Source organism: Lontra canadensis, unplaced genomic scaffold, assembly GCF_010015895.1.
Source record: "Lontra canadensis isolate GAN:19392208 unplaced genomic scaffold, GSC_riverotter_1.0 scaffold21, whole genome shotgun sequence".
NCBI lineage: Eukaryota > Metazoa > Chordata > Mammalia > Carnivora > Mustelidae > Lontra > Lontra canadensis.
This window is the reverse complement of record NW_022631015.1, coordinates 10,741,791-10,756,664: the sequence shown is the minus strand read 5'-3', so window position 1 is coordinate 10,756,664 and position 14,874 is coordinate 10,741,791. Positions and strand designations below refer to the sequence as shown.

The 14,874-nt window shown below is 44.5% G+C and overlaps 1 protein-coding gene across 3 annotated transcripts in view; it reads left to right on the top strand.

Annotated features, from left to right (window-relative positions):
- Nucleotides 1–10,247, top strand: part of NEDD9 (neural precursor cell expressed, developmentally down-regulated 9) — a 115,219-nt gene extending 104,972 nt beyond the window's left edge. For all 3 annotated transcript variants that reach the window (XM_032861566.1, XM_032861564.1, XM_032861565.1), the window contains exons 3-7: nt 1,213–1,314; nt 2,005–2,106; nt 3,046–4,290; nt 5,626–5,715; nt 8,782–10,247. In XM_032861566.1, coding sequence (XP_032717457.1) covers nt 1,213–1,314; nt 2,005–2,106; nt 3,046–4,290; nt 5,626–5,715; nt 8,782–9,291 — 2,049 coding nt within the window. In that variant the 3' untranslated portion in view covers nt 9,292–10,247. The remainder of the gene's footprint in view (nt 1–1,212; nt 1,315–2,004; nt 2,107–3,045; nt 4,291–5,625; nt 5,716–8,781) is intronic.
- The last annotated feature ends 4,627 nt before the right edge of the window (nt 10,248–14,874 follow it).

Sequence of the window (14,874 nt, the reverse complement as noted above, 5' to 3'; positions counted from 1 at the left end):
CCTTTGGCTGTGTTCCATCCACTGCAGCAGAAGATGAACGCGAGCATTTTTCACATAGTTTTGTAGGCAGCCTGACGCCAGAATTTTCACATTAGGGAAAGGATAAAAGATGACGGCTTCTTAAGGAAGAGCCAGCTCTGCCTCATTTACAATGCTCAGTCTCCTAAAAAAATTAAAACAGTGATGGGCAATACTAAGTGGGGGGCTGCTATTAGTCATTCGGCGGGGAGCAGGGGTTAGGCAGACACAAGACACTGGTCATTTAGTAGCCCCCTGGAGGATTAAATACATTTCAAAATGAGTTTCAAATTAAATACATTTCCAGTGAATTTCACTTCAAGAGAGTTCTCTGCCTGTGCTTAGGACACGAGGAAGGATGGTAGATGGGAAAATGCGAGCCTGCTGGGTGAGGTTCCTTATGTTGGCATTGCTTCCAGATGCCAGAGTTGTGATGAGTGTGTTTGACTTCCCACATCCCTTGGATGTAGGTACTGTCTGGGATGTCTGCTCCCCCAGTGGAAATGAGAAAATGATTCGAGACCTGAACTCTGTTCCCAGTGGCTCCCAACTCGGTCTGTCATTTGTTTCAAAGGTTGGACTGAAAGCTCCTGGAGGCTTCTGAGAGCGGCACTGCTGAGCCGTTGGCTTCATAAAAGTCCTCTAGTGACCTATGGAATTTGAGTTATAATAATAATAATGTCACATGAAGAGGCGTCCTGGGGAAGGCATGAGAGGAATTTTAAGTAGCTCAAGTCTCTATTTGCATTATTCTCTTTACAAATAGTTTCAGAGCCTTTAAAAAAAAAAAGTGGTTTTTTTTTTTTTCATTATGCTGTGGTTTTGGTGCTTCAAAGGGATGATCTAGGATCATAATTTAAAATTTCCTAATTTAAAAATGGTTCTCCCTTAAGGTGCATCCTGGGAATTGAAACTTGGGCCAACTTTGATATGGTTTTGTCATCAGGAGGAAGAGGGATGGAGCTATTTCAGGGATTTGTCCTTTATTGGGATTCAAGAGGGGATTTAAGTGTTGTGCTGTTTAAAAAAAAAAAAAAAAAAGTGTTGTGCCCTGATGTCTCCTTGTCCCCTTCCTTTTCTCTCTTCCCTTCCATATTTTTCTTTCTTTCTTCTTATGGGGGAGAGGTGACTGGGGAGTGCCTGGTTGGGAGGCTGGGGCTTGGATTTTACCACTCTGTGTCTTCCTGCCCACAGGTAATAACCCCCGTGAGGACGGGCCAGGGCTACGTGTACGAGTACCCAGCCAGATACCAAAAGGACATCTACGACATCCCTCCTTCCCACGCCACGCAAGGGGTATGTACCAGCACCCCGGGTGGGGCAGGGGGAGCGTTCCTTCAGGGCTACGAGCAAAGGGAAGTTCACCACATAGGCATGTTTCACTTGAAGCTAGCTATACAGAAGCCATTTCCAGCAATGCTATTTAAATTACGTTTTCTGGATTTGCTTAATCAGGAAATCCTAGGCCTTTATCTGACAAAGCTTTTGTCACTTATCATTCTTGGTCAGGAAATGTAAAATTTTAAACTATAGTTTAAAGCGCAGACAGACAGTGGGGCGCCTGGGTGGTTCCGTGAAGTGGCTGACTGTGACTCAGGTCACGGTCTCAAGGTCCTGGGATTGAGCCGTGGGTCCTTGGGGCTCCCTGCTCAGCGGGGAGTCTGCTCTTCCCTGTCCCTCTGCCCTCTCCCCCACCCCGCTCATGCTCGCTCTCTCTCTCTCTCTCTCTGCCCCAAATAACTAACTAAAATCTTTAAAAATAAATAAATCAAGTCCAGACAGTGTAGATACTTCACATCAGGTCATTTTTATACTCAAATCTAAGTCGAAGAACATGAAATCTAAAAAGAATTCTACCATCCCTTTATGACACAGAGCAAGGGTATACATAACCTGGCAAATTAGTCCCTAGTGAAAGGCTCAGTAACGTAAGAAGTGACAGTATGCGACATTTCTGTTCTGGGCAACACAAGTGTTTCTCTTCAGGTGTACGATATCCCTCCATCATCAGTGAAAGGCCCCATGTTTTCAGTTCCAATCGGAGAGATAAAACCTCAAGGCATCTATGACATCCCTCCTACCAAAGGGGTAAGTGAGCTACCACAGAGCAGCAAAAAAGGGGTGTGTGTGTGTGTGTTTCTTGGGGTAATACAAGAAGGGCAAACCAAAGGGGAGAAACCAGTCTTTGTGAGAGTGAACGGGAAGATGGAAAGGCAATAGGCAAAGGCAATAAGCCTAAGGGTTCCAGGGGCACCTGGCTGGCTCAGTCAGGAGACATTCGACGCTTGATCTCGAGGTCGTGAGTTCAAGTCCTCCGTGGGGCCTAGAGATTACTTTTTTAAAAAAGGGAAAGGAAAGAAAAATCTCAAAGTCTAAGGGTTCCATAGTTAGGGCATTCCATTAAAAATGAGGTAGTTGATAAGGAGAGCCAGTTAGAAGATAAAATAATTCAGTCTGGCAAGCAACGGATGTATCTCGCATTTATGAGAAGCGTTACAACATCCTCAGTCCATAGTTAGGGGTTGCTGCACCTGACGTCCTCTCTTGTCCTCTGTGGCATGCCTGCCCCGAAGCACAGTTACGCCTACTGTGCAGAGAAGGGAACTGTGTGTCAGAACATGGAAGCAACTATTCAGCGTGTCACAGCCGGGAGACCTCGGGTCTCCCGATGCCTCGTCCTGTGTGTGAGGGCACGGTCTGCCTCCATGCCTGGATCAGCCAAGGAAGGAGACCCAGGAGGTGGTTAGAAACTCGGGCCTGGGACCCAAGGAGGGCAACTCAGCGAGGAGGGGTCCACACACAGACAGCGCTGAGGCCATGGGAAGGATGCTCCCGTCCAAGGATGAGGGAAGTGAGAGCAGAGCCGAGCCTTGGGAAACAGAGGCCAGAAGTGAGTGGAAGGTGGAAAGCCAGGAGCCAGAGATGAGGACTGAGAATCGTAGCCTCATTTTTAGGTCCTTTTCAGCTTCTGCACGTTCGCATGAGCCAGCTGAAAAAATAATGGCTCCCTTTGCACTTGCTTTTCAGGTATATGCCATCCCACCCTCTGCTTGCCGAGATGAGGCGGGGCTTAGGGAAAAAGAGTATGATTTCCCCCCTCCAGTGAGACAAGCTGCGAGGCCAGACGTCAGACCCGAGGGCGTCTACGACATCCCCCCAACCAGCACCAAGCCGATGGGGAAGGACCTTCACGTAAAATACAGCTCTGATGCTCCAGGAACCACGGATCTGGCGACACGGAGACCCCAAAACATCTTGCTGAACCACCCGCCCTCACAGCTGGGACAGTCCCTGGGTGCCCAGAACGATGCCTACGACGTCCCCCGAGGGGTTCAATTCCTGGAGCCGCCGGCAGAAACCAGTGAGAAAGCAAACCCCGAAGAGAGAGACGGTGTTTACGACGTCCCTCTGCACAATGCCCCGGACACCAAAGGCTCTCAGGACGTGGTGGATGGTATCAACCGGTTGTCCTTCTCCAGCACGGGCAGCACCAGGAGCAACATGTCCACATCTTCCACCACCTCCAAGGAGTCCTCCTTGTCGACCTCCCCGTCTCCGGACAAAAGGCTCTTGCTGGATCCCGACACGGCCATCGAGCGGCTGCACCGGCTCCAGCAGAGCCTGGAGATGGGCGTGTCCAGCCTCATGGCGCTGGTGACCACGGACTGGCGGTGTTACGGATACATGGAGCGCCACGTCAACGAGATCCGCGCCTCCGTGGACAGGGTGGAGGTGTCCGTGAGAGACTACCTCCACTTTGCCAAGGGAGCCGCCGCCAACGCGTCCTGCCTCTCTGAACTCCTCCTGCAGAACAAAATGAAGCGGGAGCTCCAGAGAGTGGAAGACTCCCACCAGATCCTGAGCCAGACCAGCCACGACTTGAACGAGTGCAGCTGGTCCCTGAACATTCTGGCCGCCAACAAGCCGCAGAATAAGTGGGATGACCTGGACCGCTTCGTGATGGTGGCGAAGACCGTCCCGGATGACGCCAAACAGCTCACCACAACCATCAACACCAACGCAGAGGCCCTCTTCCGGCCGGGCCCCGGCGGCTCGCACGCCAAGAGCGGCTCCGAGAACATCACGAACTCCACGGAGTACCCGCACGCGGCGTCCCAGGTGCAGCTCCTGCTGCCTCCCGGGGACCCCAAGGCCCAAGCCCTCACCAAGCCATTGCCCCCGAGCCTGGGCAAGGACCAGCCCCCCGACTGCAGCAGCAGCGACAGCTCCGAGAGGAGCTGGATGGACGATTACGACTACGTCCACCTGCAGGTAAGGAAAGCGGGCTCCTACGGCCTCTGCTCGCATTCAGGGAGCCTGGGGGGCCGCGGGGACGGCCGGTGGGCTGGACGGCCCCGCGCGAGAACGTGGTTCACGGTTCGCGAGCAGAATTCGTAGCTCACATATGAAGGTGACAGCACTGGCCCGAGAAGGTGCCGAGTCCTCAGTTCCCTGGCACTAACGGTGTGATCCACTGATCGAACCTCCCGGGGCTGTCATTTCTTCATTAGCAAAGTGAATGGAGCACGGGGTTGGGGTGATCCGTTGATATGCCTCAGGCAAGCGGGAAGGGACTCCCCAAATAGGAACGTGGTTCTCTCACATAATCACACCAGCTCAACCTCTGTTCGCATTTTATGATAGAGTTCTGCATGGTATTTTATTTGAAAAAGGAGGGAGGCACTGTGAAGGAAAAAAGAAAGAAAACTCTAGACTAGAGAAATTCTCAGAAATCCCTTCAGCTCTGCAATGTCTGTTTGTGTGTTTAATTAATTACTGAAGCCTCAGGCTGACCTTGAAGAACACCGGGCATTTGTCAGTTGACCCAGAATGTCACCAGCACATGGGAAATAGGGCAGGCACAGTCTCCCTCCTACACATGGAAATTCCACCACACTGACCTGGGATCCTTTTCACTTTGGGGAATTCAAACTTTTAACCAAGATCCATTATTTAGAATTTGCTATCTCCTTTGGCCATTCCTTTCATCTGACTGAGAGGGATGGGTCGTCCTGAGGACTGCTGAACTAACTACAGTTCCCTTGCACACAGGAGACTGGGGAAGGGAGAGAGCCGAGCCCTGCCTCCCACCCCGAAACCCCAATGCTAAGGAAAGGGGCGGGATAGAGTAAACGGGGGCATTCACCATTCCCGTAGTGCGTCGTTCAGCTCTGCATGCCGGGAAATACTAATTTGGTGTAGAGTTGTAGACAATCCAAAGAAACCAGGAATGCAGTGTGGACCCCGTTTAGACCTGCATTAGGCTTATGGGTTTGCATATAATCTGTTAGAGAAGAACCCTGAGAAATAGTACTGTGTAAGGAGGTTTGCAGGGGAGTGTGGGTCTCCCAAAATGGGAAAGTGGAGTGGAGATGGTGGCACCCCCCATGAGAACAGATTTTAGTTTTCAGCCCTGCCCTACAGGGGGATGCTGGAAGTCTGGCAGGGAATGCGCCCTCCCTGTCTGGCATTCACAGGGCCTAACAGGGCCTAGTAGGGCCAAGGCAATGGAAAAGTAAAGGGTGTTTACACATTTGTCAATGAAAGTCTTAGCACAGGTGGACCACAGGGGTGATGTAATGTTTTCTTTATGTTGACAAATAACAGGGGAAGGAGGAGTTTGAGAGGCAACAGAAAGAGCTGCTGGAAAAAGAAAATATCATCAAACAGAACAAGATGCAGCTGGAGCATTATCAGGTAAGTCAGGCAGGACAGGACCTACCTGGGATTGAGGATTTCCCACTTCTTAAGGGAGGTAGCCCTTCAGAAGATCATCATTTTGGTCCTTCCAGCATTCTTGGGTGCAGATAAGCTCCAAGGCTCTGGGTGCCTGAGTGGCTCAATCGATCAAGTATCTGACTCTTGGTTTTGGCTCAGGTCATGATCTCAGGGTCCTGAGATGGAGCCCCATGTCAGTTCTGATGCTGTGTGCTCAATGTGGAGTCTGCTTGGGATTCTCTCTCCCTTTCCCTCTGCTCCTCCCTGTGTGTACTCTCTCTCTCTCTCTCAAATAAATAAATCTTTAAAAAAAAAAAAAAAAAAAGCTATGGGGCACCTGGGTGGCCCAGTCGGTTGAGAGTCCGACTCTTGATTTCAGCTCAGGTCATGATCTCAGGGTCATGGGATCGAGCCCTGAGTTCCATCTGGCTTCATGCTCAATGGGGAGTCTGCTTCCCTCTCTCTCTCTCTCCTCTCCACCTCCCTACTGCCCCTCCCCCCCCACTCTCTCTTTCAAATAAATAAATCTTTAAAAAATCATAATAATAGTAAGCAGCAGCAGCTCCAAAGCTTATAATAGGGAATAAGAACAAAGAGAATGTTTATAGCTTTAGTAATCCAGCTGTTGTACCTAGACTATGTCTCAATAGCCATTTTTCCAGGCTACTTCTATACACCTAACATGTAAGGACTTTTTGGGTTAAGGCTGTTGGTCTCAGAAGCAAGACCCAGCCAAGCTAGGCCAAGCAAACAGGTTTTATAACAAAACGATAGTAGGGGAATGTAGGAAGAGAAAATGCAGATACAGCCAATGAGCCTGATCGCAAAGTCTGATGAGTGCTCAGACTGTAAATTCTCTCTCCTTGGGCTTTCTTTCCTCTAAATTTGCTTCCTTCTCCTCTATTTTCTGAAAGTTTCCTCTGCTTGTCTACTCATTTGGCTCCTACTGAACTTCACAGAACCCATACATGGTCACTCAGACTCCTTCCCACAGATGGCTTTTCAGCTAAGCATCTTTAGCTAATAGCTCCCTACTGTGGTTCATCAAATTACTAAAACAAAACAAAACAGAGAGAGAGAGAGAGAGAGTCTGATTGGGCCATCTCTCTCTATCTATCTCCTATAACACAAGTGTATGGCTTGGCTGCTCTTAGTCCAGTCTAAAAGAAAGAGGGCAGAATCAGATGTGTTCAAGATATATCCAAGCCCTCGGGGTGCCTGGGTGGCTCAGTGGGTTAAAGCCTCTGCCTTTGGCTCCGGTCATGATCCCGGGATCCTGGGATCAAGCCCCGCATCAGGCTCTCTGCTCAGCAGGGAGCCTGCTTCCTCCTCTCTCTCTGCCTCCCTCTCTGCCTACTTGTGATCTCTCTCTCTGTCAAATAAATAAATAAAATCTTTAAAAAAAAAAAAAAAAAAAGATATATCCAAGCTCTCAAAGAAGGGATTTGGGCAAGGCAGGTTCACTCAAAAGCTGGGCATGGGCGGGGCTGATAATGATGAGTCTTGCTGGTACAGGGCATAAAAATAAAGATTAACGGATTGAGGACTTACATGCCTTTTAAGCTGAAATGGAATGTCATATGGAGACATGAACTGTCACGTTGCCTCAGGAAACCAGAGTTCCTTTTTTAAAAAATGATATTTTATTATTTTTTTAGAGACAGAGAGAGCACAAGAGTTGGGGGGGTAGGCAGCAGAGGGAGAAGGAGAGAGAGAATCTCAAGCAGACTCCATACTGTGTGTGGAGCCCGATGAGGGACTCCATCTCACAACCTGAGATCATGACCTGAGCTGAAATCAAGAATTGGTTGCTTAATTGACTGAGTCACCCATGCGCCCCAGGAAACCAGAATTCTAGTCCTTGCTTTCTGACCAGCCAACTCTATGACCTTAGGCAAGTCATTTAACCTCCATGAACTTCAGTTGCTTCTGTATAAAATGAGAAAATTCCCCCATCTCTCTAATAAGACGGTATATTTATGAACATATTTGCGAAACCATAAGTGAGATACCGTCAAACATCACCCTGGATCCATTTATGTCTACTTTGGCATTTGGCCAAGGAGGACTGCAGGGCTTTAGGGAACTTGTTGAAACCATAGTAATTTCTAAGAAGAAAGCAGATTCTCTCAAAAAAGATGGCTCACGGTGCATTTCTTGGGGGCAAAGCTGGATGAGGTTGGCCCTACTCTGACTGAGCTCTGTCTCAGAGCAGAAGATCGCAGAGTCCTAAGCTCAGGTCAAAGGTAGTCCTTACCTGCAAAAGAAGGGTCTTTCCTGAGATTTGGTGGAATAGCATGAGATTATAACTACAGTTTAAATAATACACCAGCCAGGATCAGTAAGGAAAGAAGGAAGTTAACACTCCTTGAGTCTGACTATGTGCGAGTTTCTTTTCTTTCAACAGCTCTGGGTGGCTAAGTGCTCTGATGAACAATTAGCATTCACATTCCCTTAGAGATTCTGCACATGTATTTATAGGTGTTAGTCTCTCCTGTAGTGCTGCCTAACATTTACAAATCTTGCCTGCAAGAGTAGGAGAAACAGAAAGGGGTTGTGGATGGTCAATTATCTAAGAGTCTGGAAGGGACAGAGTCAAGGCTTTCCCAGAGGAGGAGCCAACTGTCAACGATTTACTTGATAAGGAGATCCCCCCATTGGATTTTCCCTCGCCTCCACTCAATGTTCAATAAACATTTATATAGAGATGACGATATACCAAAAAACACTCTAAGCACTTGGTAAATGTTAACTCCTGGATCTTTCATAAAGGTGCAGGTGACAGCTGAGTATAACAGCTAGCTGCCTTCCAGCCGTAGGGCAGAAGAGACCAATATCCAACCGCAGTGGCCTGAGCTGGGGGATTCCTTAGTGATCCTCTTTTTCAGCCTCCACATTTTACAGTTTAGGAAAGCGAAGCCTCCCATCTAGTGAGCACTAACCACTTACTAGGGATTGAAATCCCTGTCCTTGAACCCCAAGGTTAACTTCCAAGATGGCACACTGCCTTCCCCTTCACGAACTCTGCTTTTCTCTCCCTTGCAGCTAAGTCAGTTCCAGTTGTTGGAACAAGAAATCACCAAGCCCGTGGAGAACGACATCTCCAAGTGGAAGCCTTCTCAGAGCCTCCCGACCACAAACAGCAGCGTGGGCGCTCAAGATCGGCAGCTGCTCTGCTTCTACTACGACCAGTGCGAGACCCATTACATCTCCCTCCTCAACGCCATCGACGCCCTCTTCAGCTGCGTCAGCTCGGCGCAGCCGCCGCGCATCTTCGTGGCCCACAGCAAGTTTGTCATCCTGAGCGCACACAAACTGGTGTTCATTGGGGACACGCTGACAAGGCAGGTTGCTGCCCAGGACATTCGCAACAAAGTGATGAACTCCAGCAACCAGCTCTGTGAGCAGCTCAAGGCGATTGTGATGGCAACCAAGATGGCGGCCCTCCATTACCCGAGCACCACGGCCCTGCAGGAGATGGTGCACCAAGTGACAGACCTGTCCCGGAACGCCCAGCTCTTCAAGCGTTCTTTGCTGGAGATGGCCACCTTCTGAGAGGAGAAGGACGGAAAGGGGGACTGAGTGCACTTCTAACGAAAACTGGAAATGCTATCTGGTTTTTTGTAAATGTTATCTATTTTTGTAGATAATTTTATATGAAAATGAAATATTTTAACATTTTATGGGTTAGACAACATTCAGAAATTCAGGGAGCTAGAGGGGGATTTTTTTTTTCCTGTGTGGTTCTTACGTAAACACAGAAGCATCTAAGGCCTAAACTGTACAGAAACTGGTTCACGTGCGTGTGTATGCCTGTGTATTCATGTTCGTTTGTAGATGTTTGTCCAATACATTCCATTAGACAACATGAATGAAGAAGCACCTTAGTAAGCACGTCCTAATGCTGCATTTTTTTCCTTATTTTTTTTTTAATTTTAGAAAACATACCAGCTAGTTGTAATACTGCTCTACATATACTAGCGATTATTCTGAGCCTGTCATGTCCAAGTGTGGGAAGCACAGTATACGTGAAAGTGTTTACCTTCCAATAACGAGGCATGGCATGACTTGTTCTTGTTTGGACACCCCTTTCAAAATTGACCATCTTTGGCCCATTGTGGCAAAATGCCTCACTTCTGATTGAAAATGCCCTTTTAAAAATGAAAGAAGATTCAGGAAGTATACGTTAACCCAAGCACCCGTATTTTAGAAGTATGTGGAGGCCAAATCCTTGGTTAGGGCTGAGTTGTTTGAACACAGGACATCACGTTAAAAGAAAGCAAATGTTTTCCCTGGGACTTTTTGATCATCCACATTTATGAGTGACTTGGCCATGAAGTTTTCCAAAGGGTGTTTTTAGATTTGCAAAAACCAAATTATTTGCAGCAGGAATTCATAAAGACACATCAGACTACAACTGTCCACAAAATAAGGGATGGTTCCACCTGCCAGTTTTAAGTAGAGGCCCTTCTGACTCTCAACTCTTAGGTGCTGCTGCCTCCATTACCTGAGAAAAACTGACCTGTTCCTGAGTCACTTAAAGGTTAGAGCCACTAGGCTATATCCTATTCTAAGGGAATTCACTATTTGGTCTTGCAACCTCCTTAAAACATGCAGCTGCTGACCCGACACTCAGCCCATCCAGTCTCTACAATTCTATCTGGCCTTGATCCTGTGTATACAGCCCACCGCCATCTTCCAGCTCATCACAGCACCCATTCCATAGTCTGTCCCATTACACCTGCTGGTGTTGGCACAGTAAAGACACCCACAAGCCATCTGACTGGCCTTGGGGCAAATGAGATACTTCTACCTAGTAGGTAAATGTATTCGCATATTAACAAGTCAGTGAGCATGTTATCCATAGGCCTTCAGTCCAGTTCTTATTGAATGGTTCTAAACTAGACCATTTGAAAACATTTTTATTTGCCATGTATGCCTTGACTTAATAAAGCTTACTTGTTTTAAACAACCAAATCATTGGAAAAGGAAAGGATTTAAGAAGAATGTGTGATCTAAGTATGAGGGAAAAATTCAGCAAAACATCACAGAAGGTGCTTTTCAAAAAAACCGTATCGTAGTTCTCCAAGCTCTGTTCTGTCAAGAGATGATTAAAAGTTGTATCGTTTCATGACGAGTAAGCATGTTGGGAGAAAGGAGACTGCTAAAAACCAACTCAGTAGGAGTTGAAAGGTGCCCCTATAGAGTTCATTGTATAGTGTGTTTCTTAGGAGATGACAGACTTGTTTTTAAGCTAAGTGGTGACCTTTCACGTTTTTAAAACCAAAATTTCAATCTGTATTACTCTCTTCCCCATCTTGTATGTAAAGGCTATTTTTTAAATCATTAAATTTTTCGATCTCAATTTCCATAGGCACTGGGTTTTCTTTTCCTTTCTCTTATCTTTATCTCAGAATTGCCTGTTGGCATATTTGGGCACTCCTAATAGAGGAAGTTAAATTATGGTTATTGTATCGATAGTATAGGTCTGGATTTTTTAGAAAAATTGAGAGTTGTTTATTTTTTCATTTTGTATCACTTCAGAGTGTATTTACATTTAAAGAAAATTCCGGGTTCTGTGAACATTGCGAAACCCAAATATCTGGAACAAGGCTTAGCTTCACCAGAAATCGTATACATTTAAGCGATGGGTAGAATGATTTCTACTATCATAATATGGATGTTGCCATTCATGAGGTTTTAGAGTCAAAGAGAATGACTTAATTCATTTTGGAATAGACATAAAAAAGAAACAGTTGAAACTATTTGAAGCAAATTAGAGATTCATAACTACATAAATTACTTTCACTGCTTAGCCTACTCTTTCACACGGGTATCTTACTGAGATTTACAGCTAAGGTATTTGAATATACCTTGTATTATTTTGCCCACATCTGTAAGTGTGAATTTATTTTCAAGAAAAGTGTCAAGGCACTTCATTGGGGAATAGAAGTCTTTTGAAAAAATGGTGTTGAACAACTAGATCTCTCCATTGGGAAAAAATGAGTATGTACCTTACACCCTACACAAAAATGAAATGGTTCATAGACTTTAATGATTCTAGAAGAAATCATTAGAGAAAATCTTTTGAGATCTCAGGTAGACAAATGTTCCTTAGATAGAAAAATAAATAAGAAAGAAACCATAGAAGAAAAAAATTGATAAATTGGACTTCATAAAAATTAAACTTCTGGCTCTTCTAAGGAGACTGTTAAAAATAGAAAAAGGCAACCCACAAACCGGAAGAAAATATTTGCACCGCATACATCAGCCAAGAACATTTATCAGAATGAGGATACAAAGACAGTTTTTTAAATGGGCAAAAAATATGAAGAGAAACCTCACTAAAGAAGACATATGAATGGGCAATAGGTAAATGAAATATAAACACACCAAATAAAGTCACTGAAACAAAAAGTCAAGCCATACGAACTTGATGGACAAGGGAGCTATGGTACAATGTTTGGAAAATAGATGGGCAGTTCCTTAAAATATTAAATCTATGCCTACCACAGCCTAGGAATTCCTCTCCTAAGTATTTCCTCAAGAAATAAAAACGTATGTACATACAAAGACTTGAAGAAGAATGTTCATAGCAACTATTTATAATAGCCAAAAGCTAGAAACAACCCAAATGCTCATCTGTGTGAATGAATAAAACCACTGTGGTACATCCACACAATGGAATACTACACAGAAACAAAAAGGAATAAAAAAAATTGAAACAAAACCAACACGATTGAATTTCAAAATCATTACAATATGTAAAAGAAACCGACAGAACAGAATACACATGGTCTGTTTCCACTTACACTAAATTCTGAACGTGCAAACTATGGTGACAGATAGCAGATCGGTGGTGTCCTGCAAAGAGGAGGGAGAGGGAGGGATTACAAAGGAGCTCAGGGAACCACTTGGGAATGATGAAAATGCCCATTTTCTTGATTGTGGTGATGGCTTCACAGGTATACACATGTCAAAACTCATCAGATTGTACACTTGAAATATATACAGTTTATTCTTCTGATAATTATGACTTCTTTTTTTAAGTAAGTGGTCTAACCACTCCAGTTAGAAGTCAGAGATTCTCAGGCTGGATTTTTTTTTTTTTTTTTTAAGCAAGACTACACTATATACTATTTTTTTAAAAGATTTTTATTTATTTGACACACAGAGTGAGAGCACAAGCAGGAGGAACAGCAAGCAGAGGGAGAGGGAGAAGCAGGCTCCCCACTGAGCAGGGATCCCGACACATGAGGTCTATCCCAGGACCCTAGGATCATGACCTGACACAAAGGCAGACACTTAACCGACTGAGCCACTCAGATGCCCCTAAACTATATACTACTTAAAAGACACCTATATTAAATAAAAATACACAAATAAGTTTTAAAAAGCAAAGGGATAGAAAGAGATATATCATGTACATTGTGATTTAAAAAAGAAAAAGCTGGAGTGGCTACATTGGCAGACAAAGTAGAATTGAGTACAGGGAGGGACAAAGGAGGACATTTCATGATAAAATAGTCAACTCATTAAAAAAGTGAAATATTACTAACTGTATACATCTCTAGACACAAAGTTTCAAAATATATGAAGCAAAAAATGATATAACTGAAAGGAGAAAGGGAAAATCTGTAATTATAGGTGGAGATTTAGATACTCCTGTCTCAGTATTTAATAGAACAAGTAAGCAAATACCAGTAATAATTGGTCATAACCCAGCGATTTCAATCATAGGTATTTACCTAAAATAAATTAAAATCTACATGTCCACTTAAAAAAAAAAAACTGTTTTATTTATCATAGTCCCAATGAAAACAATCCAATGGCATCAACAGGTGAGTAGATAAATAAATTGTGGTCTAGTCATACAATGGAGTAATATTCAGCAATAAAAAGAAGTGAATGGCCATAATTTCTCTGACATCAGCCATAGCAACATTTTTCTAGTTATGTCTCTCCTGAGGCAAGGGAAACAAAAGCAAAAATAAGCTATTGGCACTGCATTAAAAAAAAGAGGAAAAAAAAACCACTTCTGCGCAGCAAAGGAAACAATCAACAAAACGAAAAGGCCAACCTGTGGAATGAGAGAAGATATTTGCTGATGACATATCCAATAAAGGGTTAGTATCCAAAATATATAAAGAACATATACAACTCAATACCAAAAAACCAAATAATACAGTTTAAACATGGGCAGAAGACAGGTACAAACATTTCTCCAAAGAGATATAGATGGCCAACAGACACATGAAAATATGCTCAACATCACTAATCACCAGGGAAATGCATATCAAAACCACAATGAGGTATAACCTCACACCTGTCAGAATGACTAAAATCAAAAATGTAAGAAACAACAGGTGCTAGTGAGGACATGGAGAAAGAGGAACCCTCATGGGACACCTGGACGGTACAGTTGGTAGGGCATCGGGCTTTTGGTTTCAGCTCAGGTCATCATCTCATGATAATGAGATTGTGCCCCAGGTCAGGCTCTGAGCTCAGCAAGAGTCTGTTAAAGTTTCTCTCTCCATCTCCCTCTGCCCCCCTCCCTGCTCACTCTGTCTGTCTGTCTCTCTCTCTCTCTCTCTCGTGAATAAATAAATCTTTTAAAATTTTTTAAATTTAAAAAAGTAGAACCCTTGGGCACTGTTGGTGGGAATGCAAACTGGTGCAGCCACTGGAAAACAGTATGGAGGTTCCTCAAAAAGTTAAAAATAGAACTACATTATGATCCAGTAATCACACTATTCCAAAAGAATACAGAAAACACTAATTCAAAAAGATACATGCACCCCTACATTTAATGCAGCATTACTTACAATAGTCAAATTATGGAAGCAGCCCAAGTGTCTACTGATAGATGAATTGATGGAGAAGCGTGGTATATACGTGTGTGTGTGTGTACATACACAATAGAACATTGTTCAGCCTTAAAAAAGAATGAAATCTTGCCATTTGCAACAACATGAATGGAGCTAGAGAGTATATTGCTAAGCGAAATAAGCCAGAGAAAGACAAATACCATATGACTTCACTCATACGTGGAATTTAAGAAACAAAACAAACAAGAAAAAAAGAGATAAACCAAGAAACAAACTCTTAACTATAGAAGACAAACTGATGGTTGCGGGG